Source organism: Aptenodytes patagonicus, chromosome 4, assembly GCF_965638725.1.
Source record: "Aptenodytes patagonicus chromosome 4, bAptPat1.pri.cur, whole genome shotgun sequence".
Taxonomy (NCBI): Eukaryota; Metazoa; Chordata; class Aves; order Sphenisciformes; family Spheniscidae; genus Aptenodytes; species Aptenodytes patagonicus.
The window spans coordinates 43,980,667-44,003,362 of record NC_134952.1 but is presented as its reverse complement, the minus strand read 5'-3'; the positions used below and the strand labels follow the sequence as shown (position 1 = coordinate 44,003,362).

At 40.0% G+C, this 22,696-nt stretch overlaps 1 protein-coding gene across 4 annotated transcripts; it reads right to left on the bottom strand.

Moving 5' to 3' along the window:
* Positions 1-1,738: 1,738 nt before the first annotated feature.
* On the bottom strand, positions 1,739-21,807 carry CBR4 (carbonyl reductase 4). 4 transcript variants are annotated; one of them, XM_076336545.1, is made up of 7 exons: positions 21,340-21,807; positions 14,136-14,292; positions 6,241-6,382; positions 5,570-5,690; positions 4,953-5,089; positions 4,227-4,361; positions 1,739-2,870 (listed from the first exon to the last, which is right to left on the bottom strand). In XM_076336545.1, the coding sequence occupies exons 2-7, from the start codon at positions 14,136-14,138 to the stop codon at positions 2,692-2,694; spliced, it is 717 nt and encodes a 238-aa protein (XP_076192660.1). In that variant the 5' UTR covers positions 14,139-14,292; positions 21,340-21,807; the 3' UTR covers positions 1,739-2,691. The 4 variants fall into 4 exon arrangements, with proteins under 4 accessions (XP_076192660.1, XP_076192662.1, XP_076192661.1 ...); XM_076336547.1 differs by lacking the exon at positions 14,136-14,292; XM_076336546.1 differs by lacking the exons at positions 14,136-14,292; positions 21,340-21,807 and adding an exon at positions 9,257-9,376.
* Positions 21,808-22,696: the final 889 nt, after the last annotated feature.

Genomic DNA, 22,696 nt, shown 5'->3' with positions numbered 1-22,696 from the left:
GATCATTAATTATCCAGGAGTGAGTTATTTCTCTTATATAGCTTCTGAAAACATAAGTGTAAAGGTTAGGAAAAGGCAAATCAATTAGGCATTATTTTTGGAAACAATATAAAACAAAACACAAAACATCCTATTTTTCTTAAGATAAATCCACAGTGAATACCATGAGCGGTTCCACCTGCTCCTCCCTCCTTGAGAAACTGGAAAAGGACGACAAAGATGACGTAAAGTAGAAAAGAGCTTTCCAGCAACAAGCAACTAAAAGAAATATGACTCTCCAGTTTGAAACAGCAACAACTGAGGCAGGCAGGATACGACAGAGGTCTACAATTTCAAGAGCGACAGAGAGAGAGCACAAGAGGGTTGTTACAATGTCTCATCAAATGTAAGAACCCGCCGGCCTCAACCAGAGCTATCAATGGCAGATTCCAACATACCAATCACAAACTGCTGAGGTACAAGAGTCTGCTGAAGAGACATCACCACACACTTGACCTGTTACCTACCCTATGCGTTCACTACTTCCACTGTCTGAGACATCACACCAGGCCAGACAGAACCAAAGTCTGACAAACAGGTATCACTTCTTAGAGTAGATGTACACAGCAAACGCTGAAATGGATTGCTGTTTTTAACTAGTTTTCAGGTCTAATTTACCAGTTCGTAGAAAAGGGGAAAAAAAAAGTCTTTAAAAATATGACTTTAAGGCTACCAACACTTCAGTCTAGTCCTACAGCAACAGCAGTAATAAAAACATAGTATGTATTGCAGCATTTTTTAAAAATTACTTAGCAGCATGGTGAGATTCTTCTGAGGGTGTCATTCCAGGTTTTAATCACAAATACAAACTAAAAATGCCATTGCTAACAACTTACTTAGCAGTTCCCCTACCCAACAAAACAAGTGAGAATAATAATTATGGTCAGAACTCACTAAGAGGAAATTAATTTTAGTCTCTTAAATTTGACTTCTGATCAACATATGCCACACAGGCTTTGCCTGTAAAATACTAAGGACAGGTATGGGCAGCAGCCAAGTTACTGACACACTACTATTTGACTAGTAAAAATGGGAGTACCAGCTGTCCTTCCTCACCTTCAGTGCCCTCGGAAAAAATTCATCTATTCTCTGGCCAATTCCTCCTACCAAAGAGAAACATAATTAGCAATTATATTTTTGGTGCGAAGACACATTAACTTTTCACAGCAAATACCACCAGCTCTCTACAAAGAGATAACGGTAAGACAAGGACTCCTGAAAGGACTACCTTTAGTGGTATTTTATATTCCAAAGTAAGTAACACAACCAACTGTAAAGTCCCCTGAATATACAACCATTCCTTGTATTATTTCTCAATACATACCTGCAAGCATGCACTGTTTTCTGGCACAAAGACAAAATTTCTCAGCTGCACAAATGAAGAAAATCTCAGCCTTTAAAGACTCAAAGTTATCATCAGTGAGATCTCTTCTTTCTGTACTTCGGTTTGTGCCAAGACGGGAAGTAATTTCAAAAGCTGAATCAACATCTGGATCATGATGCAATGAACACTGGAGCTAAGAAGTGAAGGTACTAAACCACATTCATAGTTTTCTTCAGAGATGATAAAAACATCAACTACCAAAAATTACTTGATCTCAATAGAAAAGCCTGAGGTCAAATTCTTGGTAGTTTTTCAGCAAGAGAGGAACACTCAGGATCATTTACAGCTGAGTAATTACTCTGCTTCAAAAGCTGCTTTGATTAAAATAAATGGCTATTTTATTGACTATACATACATATTAAAGAGCATCAACATAACAGTTGAACTGAGCGCTCAAGAAGATACAGAGCAAACCACCTTGACTTCACACTCTGGAAGTGATACGTGTTTTCTAAACAGCTACTGAGTCAGCGAAAAGTCTTTTATGGGCAAGGTCTGCAACTGTACTGTTCACCAGCATATGTGCAGCTCAAACTCAGAATATTACAGAATTAGCAACTCCAATGACCAATCAACAGTTCTTCAATGTGTACATGCAAGTGCTACTGGATTACATGAGTGCTGTACAGACATTCAAGAATGGAACTGAGCAGGTTTTGCCTTTATAAAAACACATTGCATGTAATTAAATCTCCTAAAGGCAATTCAGGTATGCTGAAGATCTAGAAGCTCCTGGCTTTGTAGTGTTAGCTACAAACAAACAAAAACCAAAGGAAACTCCTTGCCACTTTGTAGGGACTAACTGATAAGAATAAAAAATTATGCAGTTCGCAATCTTCGCCCTACATGAAAAACTTGATGCAATCATACCTGCCAACCGATAAACATGCCTCTGCACTTTACGAATCTTTGTGTAACATGATAATTCGAATAAAATCTCCACTCTATCCCAAATTGGAAAACATGACTTTATAAAAATATAGTGCTTTAAAAATGTATCAGCATGTTATTTAAAACAATGATCGTACCAAACCCAGCTCTTTTTCAAATTGTTACATACACAGACTTCATAATACCAAATGGACTCTTTCAGGTAGCTAAACATACACGCTGGACTTTACTGCTGCTGCATTCCTCCTCTGACTAAATAATATTAAGTCAATTACATAGATCAATCTTCAACCGATTTCCACCCCTCTCCCTTTAATTAGTATATATTTATCTATTACCATCATGACATTAAAATAGGTACTTATTCAAGGTAGTATTTAAGTCAGAAGCTGCAAGCCTCCATCTACAACTAGAGTACTCCCTGTAACATAAGGGGACTCTAGAAGAAAGACAACAGCTTGTGCAACTTCACGAGGCTCTCCAAATCTTCCAAGGAGAATTGCTTTCTTCAACTGATCTTCGTCCAAATGAGCAGTCATCTCTGTGTGAATAAAGCCTAAGAGAGGAGAGATATTTGAAGAGTTACCTAACCTTCAACTAAATTTCTCTAGCGTATTTTCCCTGGAATCCTCCAAAGTGAAATCTACTACCAGGATTCAGCACCAGCTACCATTCTTCAAAGTCTCAGAAGTCAGTCCACATCATTTTAGGGCCAAGACCAATGTTTTACCTAACCAATAAAATGTCTTCTGGTTTTGGAAGCACTTATGTAACAATCAAAATGCAGATATCTATAGAAGTCCATTTAAAAAAAAAAAAAAAAAAGGTAAGTAAAATTGGGTCCCAAACCCGTATTTAGTATCACTTTTCTGAAAGACAAAACATTCTCAATAAAAACACGAGTATGAAATCTCTGGCAAGAAACCCCTACAGCTTGCACGTGTTTCCATTATATTTTAGAACTTATGACAGCAATTGCATAATTTCTATTACAGCACTCATTTGAAGAATATTTCTTGACATTTTTGAAGGACATTTCTTTACAATTTTCAATTATCTGAGATTCGGTTTTCCCACTGCTGCACTTCCCTTCACGTAAGCTGCAGCTTCATAAAGAGCTGATCTTATCTGCTTTCTAGCTGCCACCAAGAAGGGAAAGTCTGGGTTTTGCTTTCTACTGTACAACTCTGTCCCTTTATGACAGCTCTGGACCTTAGTGAGCTGCTCAACTCACTAAACAATAACAAGTATTTTTCCTGCCTAGTTCACAAGGTGAACTGGTTCATGTAGAGGTCTGGAAGGCATCAGAGCTAGCACAAGGTGGGCAGCAGAGTACACAGCTATGAGTGGAGAAAGTCAGAAAAGACAGAAGGGATTTTTCCTTAAGGGTGGTGGTTTGCTTGGACTAGATCGTCTTGTGAAATCACAGCCTTGTCCTCACAGAACTTTCTTTCCAGACTCTCTCCTTTTACTACAGGGACAGACAGGGATGCTTTCATGCCAGCTTCTCGTGGTCTTTCATGTTTCTCTAATAACAAATAAGCATTCTCTAGCAGGAGACGAGGGTAGCTGCCTGTCTATAATTAGTTCTCATCCTTCTGTCTGCAAGGGCAGCAGATTTTGAAGGAGGAACAAATGAAAAAAGACATTTATTATGTAATAATGGATAGAGGAACAGGTAGACACACTCTTCCGAATTTCTCAGTGTTCCCTTAAAAAGACTGAAGGTTTTGTAAAAGAATGTATTATACTTTAAACTGGAAAAAAACAGATTAAAAACATTTGCTTACAAAAGTTGAAGAGAATAATAGCAATTTGTCTTAAGTTACTTTCAGAGTACAGCAAATATCCAGCAGTCTTGATGATCATGTACTGCAACAGTCACGGATGTAGGAACTTCCCAAAAACTAACCTGGAGCAACCACGTTGACTCGAATTTGCTTTTTTGCTACTTCTTTAGCAAGAGAGCATGAAAATCCAACTAATCCTGCTTTGGTAGCACTGTATACACTTTGACCAGTGTTGCCTTTAAGTCCTACAGTACTTCCTAAAATAAAGAAACATCAAAGAGGAGAAAAGATTAAATTACTAATTTGAAACCTTGCACTAGCTTTATCATTTTAGTTTTAAATTTGGAATGGAAAATTAGATTAAAAGAAAAGGAATTAAAAGTATATTATTAAATGTACTTTATAGCCTACTGCTGAGATAAGCAAATCCCTCAATTACCTGTGATTCTTGTGGAATCCATATATCTATGTTGACCAACAGGCACCAGGAGGGTAAAATGAAGAGCTTTCTAAAAAAAATATCCTTGCACAGAAAAAAAAAAAGAAACCAGCTGTACCTATTTAATTCTTAGTTAGTAACTAGCAGCTCATAGATTTACATCCTGAGAGAGCTGATAAAGAATGGTAATATTCTTTTTTTCAATAAAATATAAGCTCTGAGGTGTTTATTACTGAAACAAGCTGGTTTTGCATTTAGAAGTTGCCGAAATTACACAAAAGAATAAGCATTCATCAAGAAATGCTAAATATAGGATGTCTAAATACAAAGAAAATAGTCAATTTACACCTGCTAAATCTTTCTAGAAAACTATTACATAGAATTCCACTGGATTAGACAAGAAACTTACCTATATTGACAATAGCACCTCCCTGTTGTTGAATCATACTTTTTACAGCAGCTTTGCATGTCAACATTGTTCCCAAAAGGTTAGTGTGAATCTGGGCTATCATATCTTCAGTCTTGGTTCTCAGTAACAAACCATCCCTGACAAACAGAGCAAAAAACCCAAAAGAACTCACTGAACAACCCCAATGATCACATTTACTCGTAATAAAACATGACTGATGAATATTAATAGGGATTTATATGGTTCTATACATTCTAGCATTCAAAATGATGACATTGCAAGGACGACACATAGCAAGAAAAAATTTAGCTATGCTTCTGGCAACAAAGCCTCCTTTGCAGAGAGGTATCAAACATTGGTTTGGACTATTTCAGGGTGAAGAAATGGAAGAAAGAGGAGTACAGGGGGAACTCATAAACTCAGAATGCAGAAACTACAGTGAAAGCTGTATCATGTTAGAATTTTACCTTCATCAGGACCAAGATATTGGCGAGCACTTAATACTGTTTTCAGATGTACTCAGTAACAATATTCTTACTAAATGCAAAGGCCCTTAGCACCTTATAATAAGGTGCTGTCATCTAGAATTACATATAATCTTGCAACGAATAACTAACCTGTTGATCCCAGCAGCATTAACCAAGTAGTTAATAGGACCTAAATTCCTCTGCATCTCCTCAAAAGTATTTTGGACTTCTTGTTCGCTGGATACATCACAGCTAAGTGCCAGATGTCCTGCTGTATTGAAATAAAGGCACATCATAATAATAGTAAAAGATGGTGTTCCATTCATAAACCTTCTTCAGAATTTATCAAGTTAATTGCTAAGACAGATGTTGAACTAGTTGTAACCTGAGGAACACATTTAATCTCCAGAGAATTAAGTAAGGGCAATTTTCAAGTATCGTATTGGTCAGTTATGTGACAATTTCTTGGTTTATATTTTGGCCTTTTGAAATCAGAAGTTCAGCATGAGCAGACTGGTCTCAGTTCTGGCTTGGTCAGGAGCCAAGGATGACTCAATTCATACCACCTCCCTGTTGTGACCTTGAACAATTCCTTTCATCTTACCTATTCCATCCGCAAGATACGAACTGTAACATACTTAACTTTCCCAAAGAATACTGTGAAAAGAAAATTGTACTGATATAGCTTTTCTTTCAAATTTCTCAGCCTTTACTTTCATTTTCATCTAGTTCAACAATGAGGTTTATTTTATGACTTACTCTTTTTACAAGTTACCTAAGCATTGGACAGTGAAGAAAGTATTGCAAAACAGCATACATACCACCAAGATTACGTGCAGTGGTTTGGGCTACTTCCAGATTTCTAGCAATAATCGCCAGGCGGCAGCCTTTCTGTGCCAGTAATTCTGCAACAGCTTTTCCTATTCCTCGGGATCCTCCAAAAATGGCGCAAACCTTGCCCATCTTCAAAAATAATTCACAAATTGCAAATAAACTATGAGTTTCAGGTCCAATATTTTGCAGAGAATAGCCACTGTTCTTGTCAACATCACAGCCCTTACTAGTCTGTAGCATTTTGTAATATCGGATTATAGAATCAGTGATTTGTTAATTTTTTATTCACCAAAAAATAAATACTTGAACTAAATTAGACACCACCTCTACAAATGCAAGTTAATTCTTAATGATTTCTGAACTAGCAAAAAAATTATGCATGTAATCTAACATTTCAATACTAGTGTTATGATAACTCCTATTCAGTTGATGAAATATGCTATTTATGTATCTAAAGGCCATAATGTATTGTTCAGCTGTTTATTCAAAGCCAGTGTAGTAGTTGTAATTATATTGTTCTTGCAAGCACTATTCTTGTACTAAAGTCATTTAGCTTCAAGGTCTCACTCCATCCTAAGTGCATTGGACATCCACATTGCAAACACTACTGAGCATGATTTGATACTATTGTATTTACACTATTTTAATACTAAGTTACACTACATAATACTATGTTTTACCACTAGCCTTAGGGTTTTTTGTTTCTGCTTTTAAAGCAAAAAAAGCTTTTTGAAATGTGAAATGATTCTGAAGTAGTTAGCTTAGATGTTTAGGAAGGAGTGTAAGAAGAAAGTACTTCTGTAGTATGCTCTTTTATTCTGCAACTTCCAGAAACCAATCGGCTGTTTTGGGATTTCCTGAGGAGCCAGGGGCAGAATCCAAGCAATAGTAATGAACCTCTTTTCCATACATTTGAATAAACCCTTTTTGAACCCAATTATACTTTGTCTCCAATAACATCCTGAGGCAACAAGTTTTATTATTTATGGAAAAGTACTTCCTTTTGTTCTTAATTTGCTTTCTGATTAGAGAATTTCTCCTCATATTGTCCCCATACTGTTTGTAACTTCAGAGGCTGCTCTTCTGCATTTTACCCCCCCTCCAATATCCTCTTTCAGGTCTATTTAGTTACTCTTATACATATGGAAGCCATTCTGTATCTCACTAAAGACTGTCCAAGCTCTTAATCATGCCACCCTACCTTTGCCTTACTTAGGTCTATTATACCCTTTTTGATGTGTGATAACTGGAAGAGCACACAGTGTTAAGTATACAAGGACACCATCAACTCATACAATGGCATAATGATTTTGGTCTTCTGTGACAGGGCCTAGAAGAGCAGATGGTCCTTTTCAGTAAAAAATTTCAACCACAAGTGCTTGAAATCAACCCATGCGTCTGCTTGCACTGGCAAGCTTAAATCAGCTTCCTAGGAGTAGGAAGAGGATTAAATACTTGTATCTCAGGTGGCGGCCCTTTCAAAAGAACATGTACAAAAAGATGTCCTGCATGAAGACACTTCCTTAGTGAATAAAACCAGGCACCACTGCCTCACCAGAAAGACTAATCTTTTGGGTAGTCTTCATTAGGTAGCTAGACTGCAAGGGATCAATCAAGAGGTCTTGCACCCCAGTAACTACAGCTCTTACTGCCTTAGCAGACAATGCATATTTTGTTGACAGATTTTTTTGTTAGAAACAAAGCCTCAGTCTGCCTTCTCCATCATGACTGAGCTCTTCTTTTACAGAATTCCCACAATGACTCTTGGAAGTTCTTGCCTACTTGTTGCAGCAATGTTGTACTAGGATTTCCTCCTTCATATTTTGTTCTTACCAGCTCTGAGCATACCTACTCTCTTATTTTTATTTGAAACATGGAATAATATAGATTAGGAGGGATCTCTGGAAATCATCTTGTCTAACTCCTCCACCCCTAAGAAATGTCAAGTGAACCATCTTATACTGTTCATAAATGCTGTCAGACCTATATGTATTTTCCAAATAAACCTGAACATTCCTACCTACACAGGACCCAAAAAGTTGCCTAAGGGGTGAAAACTTCTTTAAAATATATCATTCTGCCCTTCCTGGTCTCTTTGAGAAGGGAAAAAATATTAGTGATTCTACCGTTCTCGGAAAGAATAGTGAAAATCCCTTGTGCATTAACCAGGTATTTACAGGGGGAGCGCAAGGCCTACTTCCAACGCAGCAATATACAATTTGTGTTTTAGCACAGAAGAGCCATACAGATTCTTTGGAGTTGTGACTCGGGAGAAAAAAACTGCAGTAGGAGTAATAACCCTATATTCCCTGGTCAAATAAACGTAGGGAAAAACAAGTATCTTTTGAGCAACAGGCTCTTCCAGGCCACCACGCAGCACACACAAGCGCCTGTACCACCCTTGTCCTCTACGGCTCTTCTCTTCTTTCAGAACTACTTAATCCGCGAGCACCAGGGCTCCAATGGCACTGCTGCTAACCACCTCACGGCACACCGCTCTAAATCCGCCGGAGGACACCTTTCAACAAATGCGAGTCGGGATATCGCGGCCCGCCGGGCCGGGCCGGGCCGGGCCGCGCTGCCGCCCGCACCTGTGCGCCCTCAGCCGCCTCATCTGCCGCCCACGCCGCGCCGTCAGGACACCGCCCCAGCCCCGAGCCTCCAGGACGGCCCGTCCTCCCCTCTCGGCAAACCTTTTTTTTCCTCCCCTCCTTTTTGGGGGGAGACAGGGGAGATCTGGGCTCCCACCAGCCTCCTCCGACCCACTCGGGGCGGCACTCCTGTCCCTCCCTCACGGCCGAGGGCGGCCGTCCCCCGCCCGCAACCGCCGCGCGCGCGCCCCGAGCTCTAACCGCCCCCAACTGCCTCCGCCTAGAGCCCCCCCGCCCGCCGCCAGGGGGCGGCCGCGCAGGCGCGCAGCGAGGCCCCGCGCCGCCCGGGGCGGAGGGAAGGAGCCGCCGCCCGCCCGGTGGCCATGGGGACGCCGCACGGCTCCGCGCTCACCCTGAGTCTCCTCCTCGGGGGCAGGGCGGCGCGGCGCAGTCCGGCGCGGAGGGAGGGAAGGGCGGAGGCAGGGCCTCGCGGCGGTGCGCCTCAGCAGGGCTCCCGCTCCCGGCCCGGCGGTCGGGCTCAAGGTGGAGCCCGCAGCACGGACAGCGGGGCGCGGCGCCGGCTGGGAGCCCGCCCGCCGCGGGGCACGCCGGGACGCGTAGTCCCCGCGCGGCGGCGGTGCCACGGTGGCAGTGCGGCCGCTTCCCGGCGGCCGCGTCCGTTCCGCCCCCCCCCCGCGCCTTCTCACGCCCTGAGCCAAGCGCGGGCTGCGCTTCCCGCCGTCCCCAAGATCAGGAAGGTGGTGCGCCACAGGAGACCGATGAAAAAACGGCTTTTATGTGTATTTCAATTTACTGTCTGGTTTCCGAGCAGCTTTTTGTTTGCTTTCCTTACAGGGGCTTTTTTCCTTCTCGACAAGATGACGGTTCAGGTCTGAACTGAACACAGGCGTCACAAGATGACAAAATGATGTAAACCACCCGTTTAGAGAAGCCGTTATTGCTGGTAACGGCTAGAAAGGGAGCTGGGAGCTGCTGGTCTGTGTGCTGCACCCTCTGAGCCAGCGTCGTAGCTTGGGCAAGATGAAGCTCCCCATGGCACGGTGGCCGGTCGCTCCATGGCGAGAGGGAGACCTGCCAAGGCAGGGCCACCGCCACGGCCCCCGCGAGCCACGCGGAATGGGTCTCGGCCCTTCTGCTTTCATTTTACACTTTCAAGTTTTTAAAATACATTTTACATCAAGTTATCTCGACAACATCCATCTGAGCCACTTGTACTCTGCTTCCCGCCTAGCCCAAGTACTCGTTGCCAGAATTTATATGGGGCATGAAATAGCTGCCTCGCTCTGGAGATCTCTATCCTGCTCTTGTTTACCCCTCCACGTACAAAAAGGTGTTTCATATGTAGACACGTACAAGCAGATGAACAAGGATTTTGCCTCTTTCATTTTCACATTTCCTTGTCCCAAAATCCCTTGGATCTTGCGTGAGGCATCGCTGTACCAGTAAATTAAATCGGAAACACTCAAAGGTAGAGAAATCCAACATATAGGAACACCTGTGAGAGTTCCTGTTTAGTAACCAAAACAAGCTTCATGATATGCAATTAAACTAATATAAAAAACTGCTGTGTTTTAACAGTAATGCTGTTAACATTTATATCTGATGATATGCTGGAGGAGTTTCTGTGGACTCTTAAGTCACAGATACCGAGTAAATTTTTTCACCTGAGAAATAAGAATAAAACCAATCACAACTGTGTACAAGAGTACACGTTTGAATTTTTTTTTTGAGAAAAACCGTTATTAAAAGGTTCCACAAAGTAACAAGTGTCAGAATCACCCTGGAGTTTCTTAGGAGCTCAGTGGGAGTGTAACTTCGTACAGTTCTTGCTTTTGACTTGAAGGCTGTTATTCAGGATTTCAGATTATAAATGTTGCCCGGGGAGCTGTAGAGCATTTAATAACATTGCCGGTATTTGTGTAGGATTCTTTTTCCATAGATCATTCTTTACATGTAGAAGGAAAAGCAGATTTAAGCATTGCTAAACAGACAAACATCTATAAGAAAAAAATCTTTAAGAAAAGCTGTTAGGCAAAATTAGTTTCTTTTAGCAAGCATATTTATATTGCAAGCTGGTCCTGTTTTCAAACGAGTAAATGAGATTTTGTGATCCAATGACATTTCAGAATATGCCATATTCTGGAAAAATATGCCATATTCTGAAAAGCCAGAGGGTCCCAGTGATGAATAAGAAAAGGCACAGAGAGCTGAGACTGTGACTCAGAATAGTCTCTGACCAAGACTTTTGGTCTCTAGCATAACTAAGGATCAGGATTCACAGGGGAAAATTACAGCTTTTTCTTCAATTGATACATATGACCAAAGTAACACAGACGGGAAAAAAATTGTCCTTAGTGATATGGCATGTTTTCTGAAGATGTGTATACTACAGAGGGAAGAACTATGAGTACCATATAGTACGAGGACAGCAGCAGGCAGATTTTATGTGAAAATTATACTAGTAATTACGACTTTAACCTATTTGTGACCTGTGTCCTCATCCAGAGAACTGACCCATCCTTGTAAGAAAGTTAAAGAAAAGCTGAGCTTTGCTGTACTGTTAGGACTTTGCTGACACAGAGTAAGCATGAGTTTCACTATTTTTTTTTAAAACTGTGTTACAGTTGATGAAGTAAAATAGCCTTTTCCAAAGTTCAGACAAGATTCTGTTCAATTCTTGTTCATTAACTGAGTGTTTAAAACAAGGTATGTGTTCATTCATTGGCCAAAGTGACATTAGCTTTTTTCCTCCAGATGCCTGGTTAAATCATGAGATCAGATAGTCTAAGCAGAGTTCGTCTGAGCCAGTTTATTCACATTGATTTCCCATTAAAGCAAGATGAGCTAGCAGAGTCCAAGAAAGAAATCAGTGTCACACCGAGTACCTCCTCTTTCTGGGGGACAATAGCTGATACATGAACTTGATCCAATAGATTGGCTCCATCCATCATGTCCAGATCTGTAACAGCTAGTTCAATACTGGCCATTATTATGCCTGCCTTACTATTAATGTGGAGTTACAAGCTAATAATTCTTGTATGGCTCTCTATGTGACCATGTATACACACATTTGGAACCTGTTCACAATATACAAAATGATGCAGCTGTCTTTCCTGAAGCCTAATGCATTCAGGCATTAAAAACACTCTTCCTAAGAGAGTTTTTTATTCTTTTCTTAAAACATTTCAATCATTCTTCCACACAATTCAGATACTGCTATCAAGTAAGCATTTCTCTATTAACAGGGGGAAAACACAATATCCGCCAACAGGAAAGGATATTTAACATATCTAAAAGCATAAAACGCAAATCAAAGCATAATGTCACAAAACAGGGCCCCCCTAGCCATTTCTGTAACTGAGGCCCCCTGTATCAGCTATTTCAAATTCCTCTTGGTTTTGGATTTGAGGCTAGATTTACAAAGGAACTTGAGTGCTAATCATTAATCACATTGGTGCCCAAATACTGTGGTCTCTTAAATTTCTGCCAAGAGTCACACATGAAAGAGTCACGCTGCTCAAAGGTCCAGCAGCATTTTCATATTGTTCCCTATACTGCTTGTGAAAGCATACCTACCACATTACATGGTTTTTGTGTAAGGCCAGAGATAAAGCAGCTGGAGAACTGGCTGCACGTACGGGTCAGTCCCGTTGGTTGGAGCACTCGGCTAAAAGAAAACCTGTTTTCAAATCTTCTATCTTACTGGAAACATGGTCGCTAACTATAGTTTCTCACAATTGAACAAGAGTGTCATAACCATCAACCTGAGGCAGTTTCAGTTTATAGGAACAACAACCAAAAATTAAAGTAAGCCACAGAGATTTGACCCTACAGCCAGATGATTACTGTCCAGAGATGTAAGAGCTTGGGGGTTAAGCATCTATTGAAATCAACAGTTTATTCAAGAATCTATTTTGCTTTTCAACTGGCATATTAAAAAATGACCTCTCTAGATTAAGCAAATCTGATGATGAGGGCATGTATCTGGAATACAGGAGTCAGGGACTTAGAACAGAATTAAGCCAGTGCAGAGTTTAAAAGCAGAGGTTTCCTTCTTTCCAGGCCAAATGATAACTGGGTGGCAGGTCACACAGTCAATATACCACTATGCATTTCCTCCTGCAAAAAAAAGGGCATAACTGGACTAGGTGCCTCATTCTAGGCGAGCTCTCCTCTAGACCACAGAGGAACACCGTCGTCGGGGCTCCTCATCATTTTCTGCTTTGCCTGGGCAGCTCGGTACTGAGGTTGCTGACTCTTTCTGTTCCTGTCAAGCCTAAATCACCCCTTTCATCAGATGTGCACTTGTGATTTGCATTGGGGAAAATCAGGTCTAGCTACTAATTATATATATACACATATTATATACACACACACATATATAATATATAAATTATATAACTAACAAGTTATACATTGCAATTCCCAAATCTCTTTGATATGGCCTCAGCCTTCTAGGCAAGTGATACAAAGCCTGAGATGAACTCCTGAGGAAAAACCCAACCACCTAGTTGTATAACAGAAAAACACTCCCCTCTCCTCCCGGTATTTTGTAACTTGGCAAACTTTTCCCAACCACACCAGTTCAGATATTTAAGTGGCCAAATTACCATACTTTTGTTCTCAAGTGATTTTTTTTTTATTATGCTGCAGTCTGTTTTGTTTTTCTAGACTATCCAAAATCTCTGCAATATTTGTTATTGTGTTGCAAGAGTGAACTTTTATCATGCCAACGTGAAGTGGTTTTGTACAATTTAGATGTACTTTTTCAACAAATATGTGGACAAACTTTTTCCTCTTAAGAAATTTATGCCCAGTATCCCTGTGAAAAGTCTCTCCTCTTAAAACCAAACCAAACCAAACCAAAACAAACCAAATCAAAACAAAACAAAGCCATCAGAGGCTTTGGCAAATTACCTAACGTTTTCATATCTTCCTGGCTAAACAGGTTTCCCCACTACGCCTAGTATTATTTCACACTTCAGCGTGAGGCCCATGTTTAAGTTAGCACAGTCACTGAACTACTGCTGCTTCTAGTGAGAAGTCAGGCGCGCCACGGAGGCAACAGCAAGAAGCTTGTATTATTGCTGCTTAATCTGTTGCTAAAATCGAACACTTCACTTCCAGTGCTGCCATGCAGCACCTTACACGTTAAAAGAAAACAACCCCACCATCGCCCACCCCTGTAAAAGTATCTTCAAGAAACATTTGTCGCACATTCAGCCTCTGTCCACGACTCCGGTCAGATCACAGGCACTGGCCACTCCTACCATGTATCAGCAGACTTCGGACCAAAGAGATGGAAAGTAGGATCTCGGCATCTCTCAAAATCTCTTGCTTCCCTCCATATGTCTGACTCTTCATTTAAGGACTGCACTGCCGTGGAGTCGATCAGTGTTTAGTTCATGAGTCCCAAGCCAGTGAGGACTGGGAACAAGGAGGAAATAAACAGCTCAGCCATCCAGAGAGTAAATTCGACGCTTTCTGTACAGCGCCTTTTAGACAGACAGCTTTTCAAAACTGCAAAGAGCATCACACAGAGCAGTCAGCATCTCCCAGCAGGGTGATTTGGAAAACAAGCAAAACTGACAACACCACAGAAGGATGTGTCTCACTCCCAGCAGTCACCACTGACCATTTTGTATAGAAAGGATATTTTTTGTGTATTGCATATTTTGTAAGTGCTATGAGTTTCCACTAGAAGTCTGGTACAATGACATCTAAGAGTTTTGCCTAAGTGTTTGAATAGCCATGACTGAATAACTCTCCTCCTGTTCTCTTAGAGGCAATTTACTTTTAATTGTATCTAATACACTCAATAGCGAAAATAAGCAGGCTCAAGAACAGCACTTAAAAATAGGTAAATGCCGTTTATAAAAGTCCACTCAAGACCTTGCATAATTTATCTGTTTTTTTTTTCCACGTATCAATGCAGTCTTAACTTCCCCCATTCTGCCTTTCATAGTCTCATCTCTTCTCCCATTCACTACATATAAGCTGCAAAGTAAGATCCATGGCCAATCATTTCAAGAATTAATTTATCCTGTAACAATCTGTTTGGAAATTATTACAATTGCTGGTGAAAACAAAGAGTATTTTTGAGAAGTATTTATCAGCAAACGTAACTGGCTTTTAGCTCATAGACATACAGAAAACTGCTCTCAGCATTAAGACTAACAGCAAAAGGCTCTAAACGGCCAAAATTTCTTTCACGTTACGATGCAGCAAGTGTCAAGGTTTTCCTGCCCTAATACATCACTAATCACAGTCTCAGGTTTTGAACCTCCACAAATGGTATGGACAACTCTGAATTGTCACCCACTTTGGTCCTGTGATGCAGCCTTCTGGAAATTTACTGCATCTACTCATATTTACATTTAGTGCACTGTATTTACTGTGTCTTAAAGTTTCTTTTGTTGGGGAAAGGGAAGAAAGCGGGATGTTGGGAGGAGATGACAAGAAGGGGGCAAAGTCAGAAAGAAGGGCGGGGGGAATAAAGATGGAACGATTCTACCTAATGATTTGAACTGAACTCACTAGGGTAAGAAAATTCAGCTAAAGGCCTATGCTGCAGGAGTAGTAAAACATAGTTAATAAGCAACATGAGATGGTCCTTCACCTCCCTTCTCATGAGAAGCTCTAAGAACTTATACAAGCAAAGTCTTTGTTTTATAAACACAGTAATTAGCCCCCAGGAAATAGCAGACCTGAGACACATGGAAGTGAAATACTTCTATGATTCCTCCTAATATCTACTCTGAAATCCGTAACATTTATGAAGAGACCAAAAGCTGTTTGAAGCAGGAAACTGAAGACATATCCACAAGCATTAAACCGTTTTTATAGCCTCACCTATTTTAGCCTATGTTCATTATGTGACCATTAACGTGTTTCAAGGTTAGCCCTAATGAGGCACAGATTTACTGAGTACAGGAATACCAACTTAATGTAGCACATCTACTTACTGACAGAAAGCAGGGAGGCAGGGGACTGTGTAATCATCCCCCCATAATTGCAAATAGCTGTGATCCTAAACATAAGGACTTACACTGGCAAAACTTCAGTTGACAATTTGCCAGCAATGAGTGTTGAACACGGCCCATAATAAATGGCAACTGTGATAGTGATAGTGACAATCACTCTCATCTCATAGACTGCTCACCTCCTTTATCTTCACCAGTATTATAGGAAATGTCAAAACCAATATTCTTTACAGCTGTTACCCATTTTGCAGCCTGAAACACATACAGTAATACTTGGAGAGCTTTCAAGGAACTCAATTCCCAACATTCAATTTTCTCTATCAGATTGTCCTAAATAAATCTAGTTTCATATCACATCTCCTCGCAGACATACTTTGCTGTCATTTCATCCTGCTCATGTACTTAACAGAGCAGCTGAAGACTTCATCTTCTTGTGACATACAGAAGCCCTTACTGTTGTATGTTCCTCCAATGATTGAGCATTAAAGTAGTAAATCATAATAATACCCAATCAGCTGGCTTAATGAGGTAGGAAGTAGGTTATTAAAGATGAGAAGAGGTATTTTTAGATGATTGCTTACATCATTTTTTAATTTATCTATCACAGTGAATATTTTCCTTCAAAAATTATCAGAAGTGATTAGCATCCTTGGAAAGAATTAACTATTGCTCGCGCCAGACTATGTCAGATCAAGTAATGTTTGATTATATAAAATTCATACCTTATTTCCACGGTTTTATTTTTTTAATCATTCCTCATAGGTTTTGATTTTCAAGAGCACAGTTTATGATGAGATTCTACTAGAAGTCAAACATTTTTCTAGCTCCCCATAAGGGGTCTGGTAACCACTCCTGCCCGACCACACACAGTCAATAGTGTGGCTTACAGAAACCCAGGATGGCACAAGCTACTGTCTCTAAACTCCGGAAGGGAATTTTGTAATGAATCCTATATATTTACTTTATAGAAAAGACAATTAAATATTTACTGCAAAGAGGGAAAAAAAGAGCAATTTAGAAGATCAGTCTAGAAGGTGTGTATTTTACCACACTATGACTATATTGGCTATGAAAATGCAAAAGCAATGAACAACTCTCCTGATTCAAAGCCACGTGATGCAGGTTGATACAGCTGTAGGGTGCTACAGGACCCTGTTCTGAGTTTCTTTTTTCCAGAACAGGAAAAACTCACATACGTATTTTCAGTACACTTTTTTGTTTTTATCCTCATTTGCCTAAATCTTCTCTGTAAGGTTATGTATCGTTTCTATACTAAACATACAGATTATACTGTATTCTGCACATTGCAGTGGTAATTATCCCCAGCCAAGCTCCCCTTTCTGTCAGAGTTCAGCCTTCTCTTTATCCAGTTTCTACACATCATGGTTTTTTTTTTTTTTTGATAAAAGAAACACTGTCTCCTTCTCCCCATCCAAGGTCTTTCCACAGATGCAAAACTCATATACCATTGCTTGAGCAGAGTCCTTTTTTTGTTTTTAGGGAACCACACATTTGCCAAAAATATCAGTTCTGAAGAGCACTGAAAATTATGCAGAAAAAAAAAGAATAAAATTCAGGAATGAAGTACATTTGTCCATGTTTGAGATTTTTTGAAAGAAAAGCTAGAGGTTAACTTTTCAGAGAGTTATTTAACTGGAACACTGAATATTCTGAGAAGATTCAGGCTAGTATTTCCCTCCTAATTTTCACAGTTTAGCTACTAAACCGGAGAAGATGCATAAGCACAGACCAAGCATTTATCAAAGACCCTGCTATTTTCCCAAAACCAGATAGCTGGCTCCTCCTCCCTGCTGACTCTCTGCAGGAAGATTCATTAGGCATGACTTCTTAAGCTGTACCTGCAGCTCCAACCAATCTTAACTAGAATAGTAAAGTCCATTGCTTTTATGTCTTTTCTTTCTTCTACACGGTTATTCCCTTTATGTTTTTCTCTCTTCCTCGTAGACAAAAGGAGAAAGAATGCTGCTCTCTTTCCATCTTACAGGAAAAAGAAAGTCATCTTTATTGTCTCCAGCCATAGCCTTTTTCATAATATTGCCCACAGACTGAATGTTATGAATCCTATATATTTACTTTATAGAAAAGACAATTAAATATTTACTGCAAAGAGGGAAAAAAAGAGCAATTTAGAAGATCAGTCTAGAAGGTGTGTATTCAATTCAAGCAAAATTGCCTGAATCTGGACTTCAGTGACTATCATTGCATAATATCACACTGCATCATGCATTTCAGATCATAATTATTTTAGGCAACCTATGCAAGTGGGTAACATTTCTGCAGAGTGCGCAGTATTTACATAGCAGAATTCATTTCTGTTTACTTCATCAAATCATTGTTGAATTTGAGGATGCCTTTCATAAACAATTATTCTGTGCTAATAGTAACACATTTGCTTTACAGACACCTCAGTGAAGCACTCCTGTCAACATGAGTTGTCTGTTGTGTGCTTTAAAATGTTCTGAAAAAAATACGGTATGCCATCTGGCTCCCAAACGCTCATTAAAACCATTGGAATATGAGTGCTTAAGGAAGCTAACATCACATGATGCCCACCACTAGAAAGAAAGAAAGACAGAAAGTATTTATAGATTATACTAACAAAAAAAAAAAAGGAAGTGGTTAAATTTTGTTTATAATTTAATTTCCTACAACTAAGAACATGCCAGCCATTTCAGAGAATAAAGACAGATGACAGCTCCTGTTCCCAGGAGTTTATGGTCCAAGTTTATTTTCCGAGTGACATGAAGAAGGGAAAAAAATCTAGCAGGGGGATGGCATGCTAAAGCCATAGACTATTTAGGCTTCTCAGGGGAAGGATGTCCCTATGAACTGAGATTCAGAGGGCATGCTCCAAGTTCCTTTTAAGACTTGCCAAGTCACTTAGTTTTTCCCCTCCAAATGTCAGTTCTCCCATCTTTAATTGAGGCTAATGGTTGTCAACTTCCGCTGTTGACACAGCCGTAGGGAAAGACCTCCTACTCTATAGTTACTATCTTTTTCGGTGGAAGCACTTTTAGGCCTTAATGTAGAAAGAGGACTGCACCTGAAAAAACTGAATTACCAGATACAGGCCTTAAACCCCATTTGGAAGGGCATGACCTTTTATTAGGGGAGTCGCTCAATTCATTTTTCATGGGAAACTTAAAAATAAATAGATGAGGGAAGGTTGGGGGAGTTTGCAAAAACATCCGAGTGTTTAATTTAAAAAAACAGGTTTGACATTAACTCTATTTCCTGTAATTTTTCAAATAAGATTTATCCTATTTACTAAAAACTGCTAGACTTTCATTTGCTGGAATAAGCAAGTGTTTTACAAAAACAGAGGGGTTTTTGTGGTAATGTGCATTTACATTCAAAAGCTGTTACATATATGTAAATAAACAATCTGATAAATACATGTTAAGCAATTCTACTTATGACACATTGGTTCATTGCCTGATGACAATGATGCAAGAGAAAAGAACAAGCTGCAATCCTGCAGAAAATAGCCCAGGGAATAAAGGGAAGGAGAACAACAGATAACCAAATGGGATAAGAAGGAAAAAAACAGTAAGGCCTCATCCAGTAGACAGCAGGACACCATCTCCTGAATAACATACGGACTAATGGTGGGTATATTTTCTCCATTGTAAGAACCTGGTAATGTTGTGCTGACTGACCTTATCCAGCCTCTCTGCATTTTCTCAACTCAATGCATTGCTATTTTTAGCAGCAGAACTCTGCAAAATGTTTTCTAACCCATTTTGGCTGTAATGCTGCATCCAGTTGCAACATCCTTTGTAGCTTTAACTAATCTAGGCTCGGTATTTTGTTAAGCAGTTGAGGAAAAAGGATAAAGTGGGAAATAAATAAGGCACTGAACTCCAATACTTGGCTGTAAAAGGAAGCCTTTTGCTCTAAGACTCTGTACCTGCCACGCTCAGAAATTATGATGGCAAAGACAAGTCCGTCAGTGAAGGGTGGAGGCTGTAAACAAATACACTTGCTGCCACGCTCCTGTGTTTCACCATCTGGAACTTTACAACACAGCAGGAGGTTTCAAAACAAGATTCTTGTAAGTTAATAAATCTGTTATGCTGACAAGAGGGTCATTCTGGTTTTGGTAAGACAGACTACTCCCTGAGGGATGAGAAAACCCACGTATGTGGAATTAGTGTGCGCTGTCTGTGCTGGCAAATTTATGTGAACGCGAGACAAGCCATTGCTGGGTAGCAGTTCCTAATGAGCCTCCCTTGGCATGTGCAGGGCAGCCATGCAGCGATTCATTTGACGATAAAATGGATATACTATAAAGAGCAGGATGCAGTAGGTATTCCACTCACGGTAACTCAAAAAGCAGCACACATTTGAAGATCTTTGTACCAGCTGAGAAATCACAGCTGTCACTAATACTAACTGTTTCTAGTAGTATCAAGTAGCAAGTAAATTAGTCGTTCATTTCTTCTGTCAAAAGTAAAAAACATACAGGACAGTATGCTACCTAATGGTATCAGCATTCCAAGTATTTCCAAACTTGGGAGAGTTACACTCATGTGTAAATGAAAAATGCAAAACAAAGCCCAGTTCTACCATCTGACTAAAGCTCTCTCACAGTAACATTACTGTTTGCATCTCTCATGCCTCTAAATAGAATTGTTTCTTAAGTAAGAATTTTCTGGGTTTATTTGCAACGTATATATGCATTATGCAAAGCACACACAAGTTGATAGAAGAATTTTTAGATAAAACAAAGATATCATCAGCCTGGATCACAGCTCCATCTATAGCTCTATTTTCTATATTAAAATCAGCTCTGTTTTCTATAATAAAATCCATTTATTCTGCTACAGCATGTTTCAGTTCTTTCAGAAGAACACCCACATTAACAAGTAAATGGCAACAACAGCTGTACAAACACTAATGGCATAGTATTCATCCATGTATCTTCCTTTGGAGGACAAGGTGTTGTAATGCTACAGGTCCTAATTTCTTTTTACAGCATCATTTGAAAGGCACATCTTTCTTGCAGACATTAACAAACACAGGTTACACGTTTGCCTTAATTTTCATACCTTTACCACATCCTGTGACCATAAATCTTTTAGTTAATAGTGTGCAGCCATTCAATTTCTAGGCACAGTAATTCTGTCAAATTATTGCAGTCCTTCCTGCAGCTGGTATCTAGCATCGGTACCAGTACCACTCCCAGAATTAGTGCTCCCCTTCACTTCCAGTTGTCGTTTGCCTGTAAGGCGAGGAATCAGAGTTGCCTCACTCTTTCCTTTCCCCAAAGCAAATGCTTTGCTTTTTAAAAAGAGCAAAGAAAGGAAGAAAAGCATGTGCACTAGTGTCACACCCTCCAACCCTCTGAACATATAACCCTGAAGTAAAGAGCCTCCCACATCTGTTTTAGAAGAAGACGTCCCTCTCCCACCTCCCACTTTTGAATGTTCTTTGTTCAAATTGTCAGCACAGATAACATTCAACTTACTTTTCCTTCACAGCTTGGGTAAGTAGTTCTCCCAGGTACCACAGATGTTGCCTTCCTGCCACCAAAACCAAACCTATGCACCTATACTACAGATGCCTGACCCGATGTCTAGCTTACACCTAGCATTTTATTTCCTTTCCTCAAAGAGAAAGCATTTGCTCTTTATTTCTAACTCTGCATCTATAAATTTCTCATCCCAGAGTTCAGCAGTTTTCCAGCAGTAGTGAGAGGAGACTCCACGTGACTAACGTTGGACGCACGTAAGCAGACAGGATTTCTTGGAACAAGTCTCGATCCATGTGCTGAGCTGCCCGATTACAGCAACTGAAGGCCTTTGCTCTGTACTTGTTTTCAGTGGAGACAGGCACTGCCCTCAGCATCTGTATCAGCAGACTTGTTGAAAATACCCAGTTGGTAAAGTCTTTGGGATTATTTGCTTATGTATGGTCCAAGGCATAATTTAAGTCCCTGGTTCAGCAAAACTCACAAGCACCTGAAACTCCCACTAAGGTCAGTATAGCTGTAGTGCATGCACCAAAGGACTATACCAAATCACAGCCATGGTGACTCATGCACAATGTGGGAGGGAGAGAGACTATTCTAGGCCAATTCAGTGAACCCTGACCATTAAATCTCAAACCAGAAAATAGAAAATGCTACCCGAGCTCACTGAAGTGCTGTACTTTCCCCTCACATCTAAGTGTTACAGGACCCAAGAAATCAATTTCAGGTTTGAAATGTCAATTTAATTTATTTTTGCTGGATTAGAAAAGTATAAATAACTTCTATTTGTACGTAACATTGCTTTTTTTTTCCCTAGAACCATGCCACTTTATTTCTAGGATGGTCCAGAGGGAAAAAACCGTACGATTCAGCAAAACACCTCATCACACATTTAACTTTAAAGATCATGTTTAAAGCTATTCCTGTCAGTAAAGTGCTTAACAACATTTTTTTGTTCACTTTTTTGTTTAGTAAGAGTCCGATGCACTTAATCCTTTATGAAATTAAGGCCTAGGTTAAGTGGTGCATGTGAGAAAGACCGAGAAGGACGTGGTTGGGCATAACATCAGGCTACATTATAATTAGCCACTAGACATGCTAGTTCTAGCTATAAAAAAGTAATTTAAAGTTATAAGCAAGACATTACATTCATGCCTTAGGGACCTCTTTTATATTTGAAATCACTATTTCAGCATCTAACCTCTCTTCCAAAAGCACTCTATTGTGTTACTAAATATAGCAGGAAGATAACATAAGCCAGCTAGAAGCTATTGTAGATTTGTCAATGGTGCTTTTAGTTATAAGAACATGGGCTTTCTATTTGTGTTTTTTCCAATGACAGACACACTGACAG

Excerpts from the sequence above, each read along its gene's own strand:
- CBR4 (XM_076336545.1), bottom strand. Across the intron at positions 5,090-5,569 it reads AATGCTGCTGGGATCAACAG|GGATGGTTTGTTACTGAGAA; the intron begins GTTAGTTATTCG and ends TCTGTTTGTCAG. Across the intron at positions 2,871-4,226 it reads AGTCAACGTGGTTGCTCCAG|GCTTTATTCACACAGAGATG; the intron begins GTTAGTTTTTGG and ends CTCCTCTCTTAG.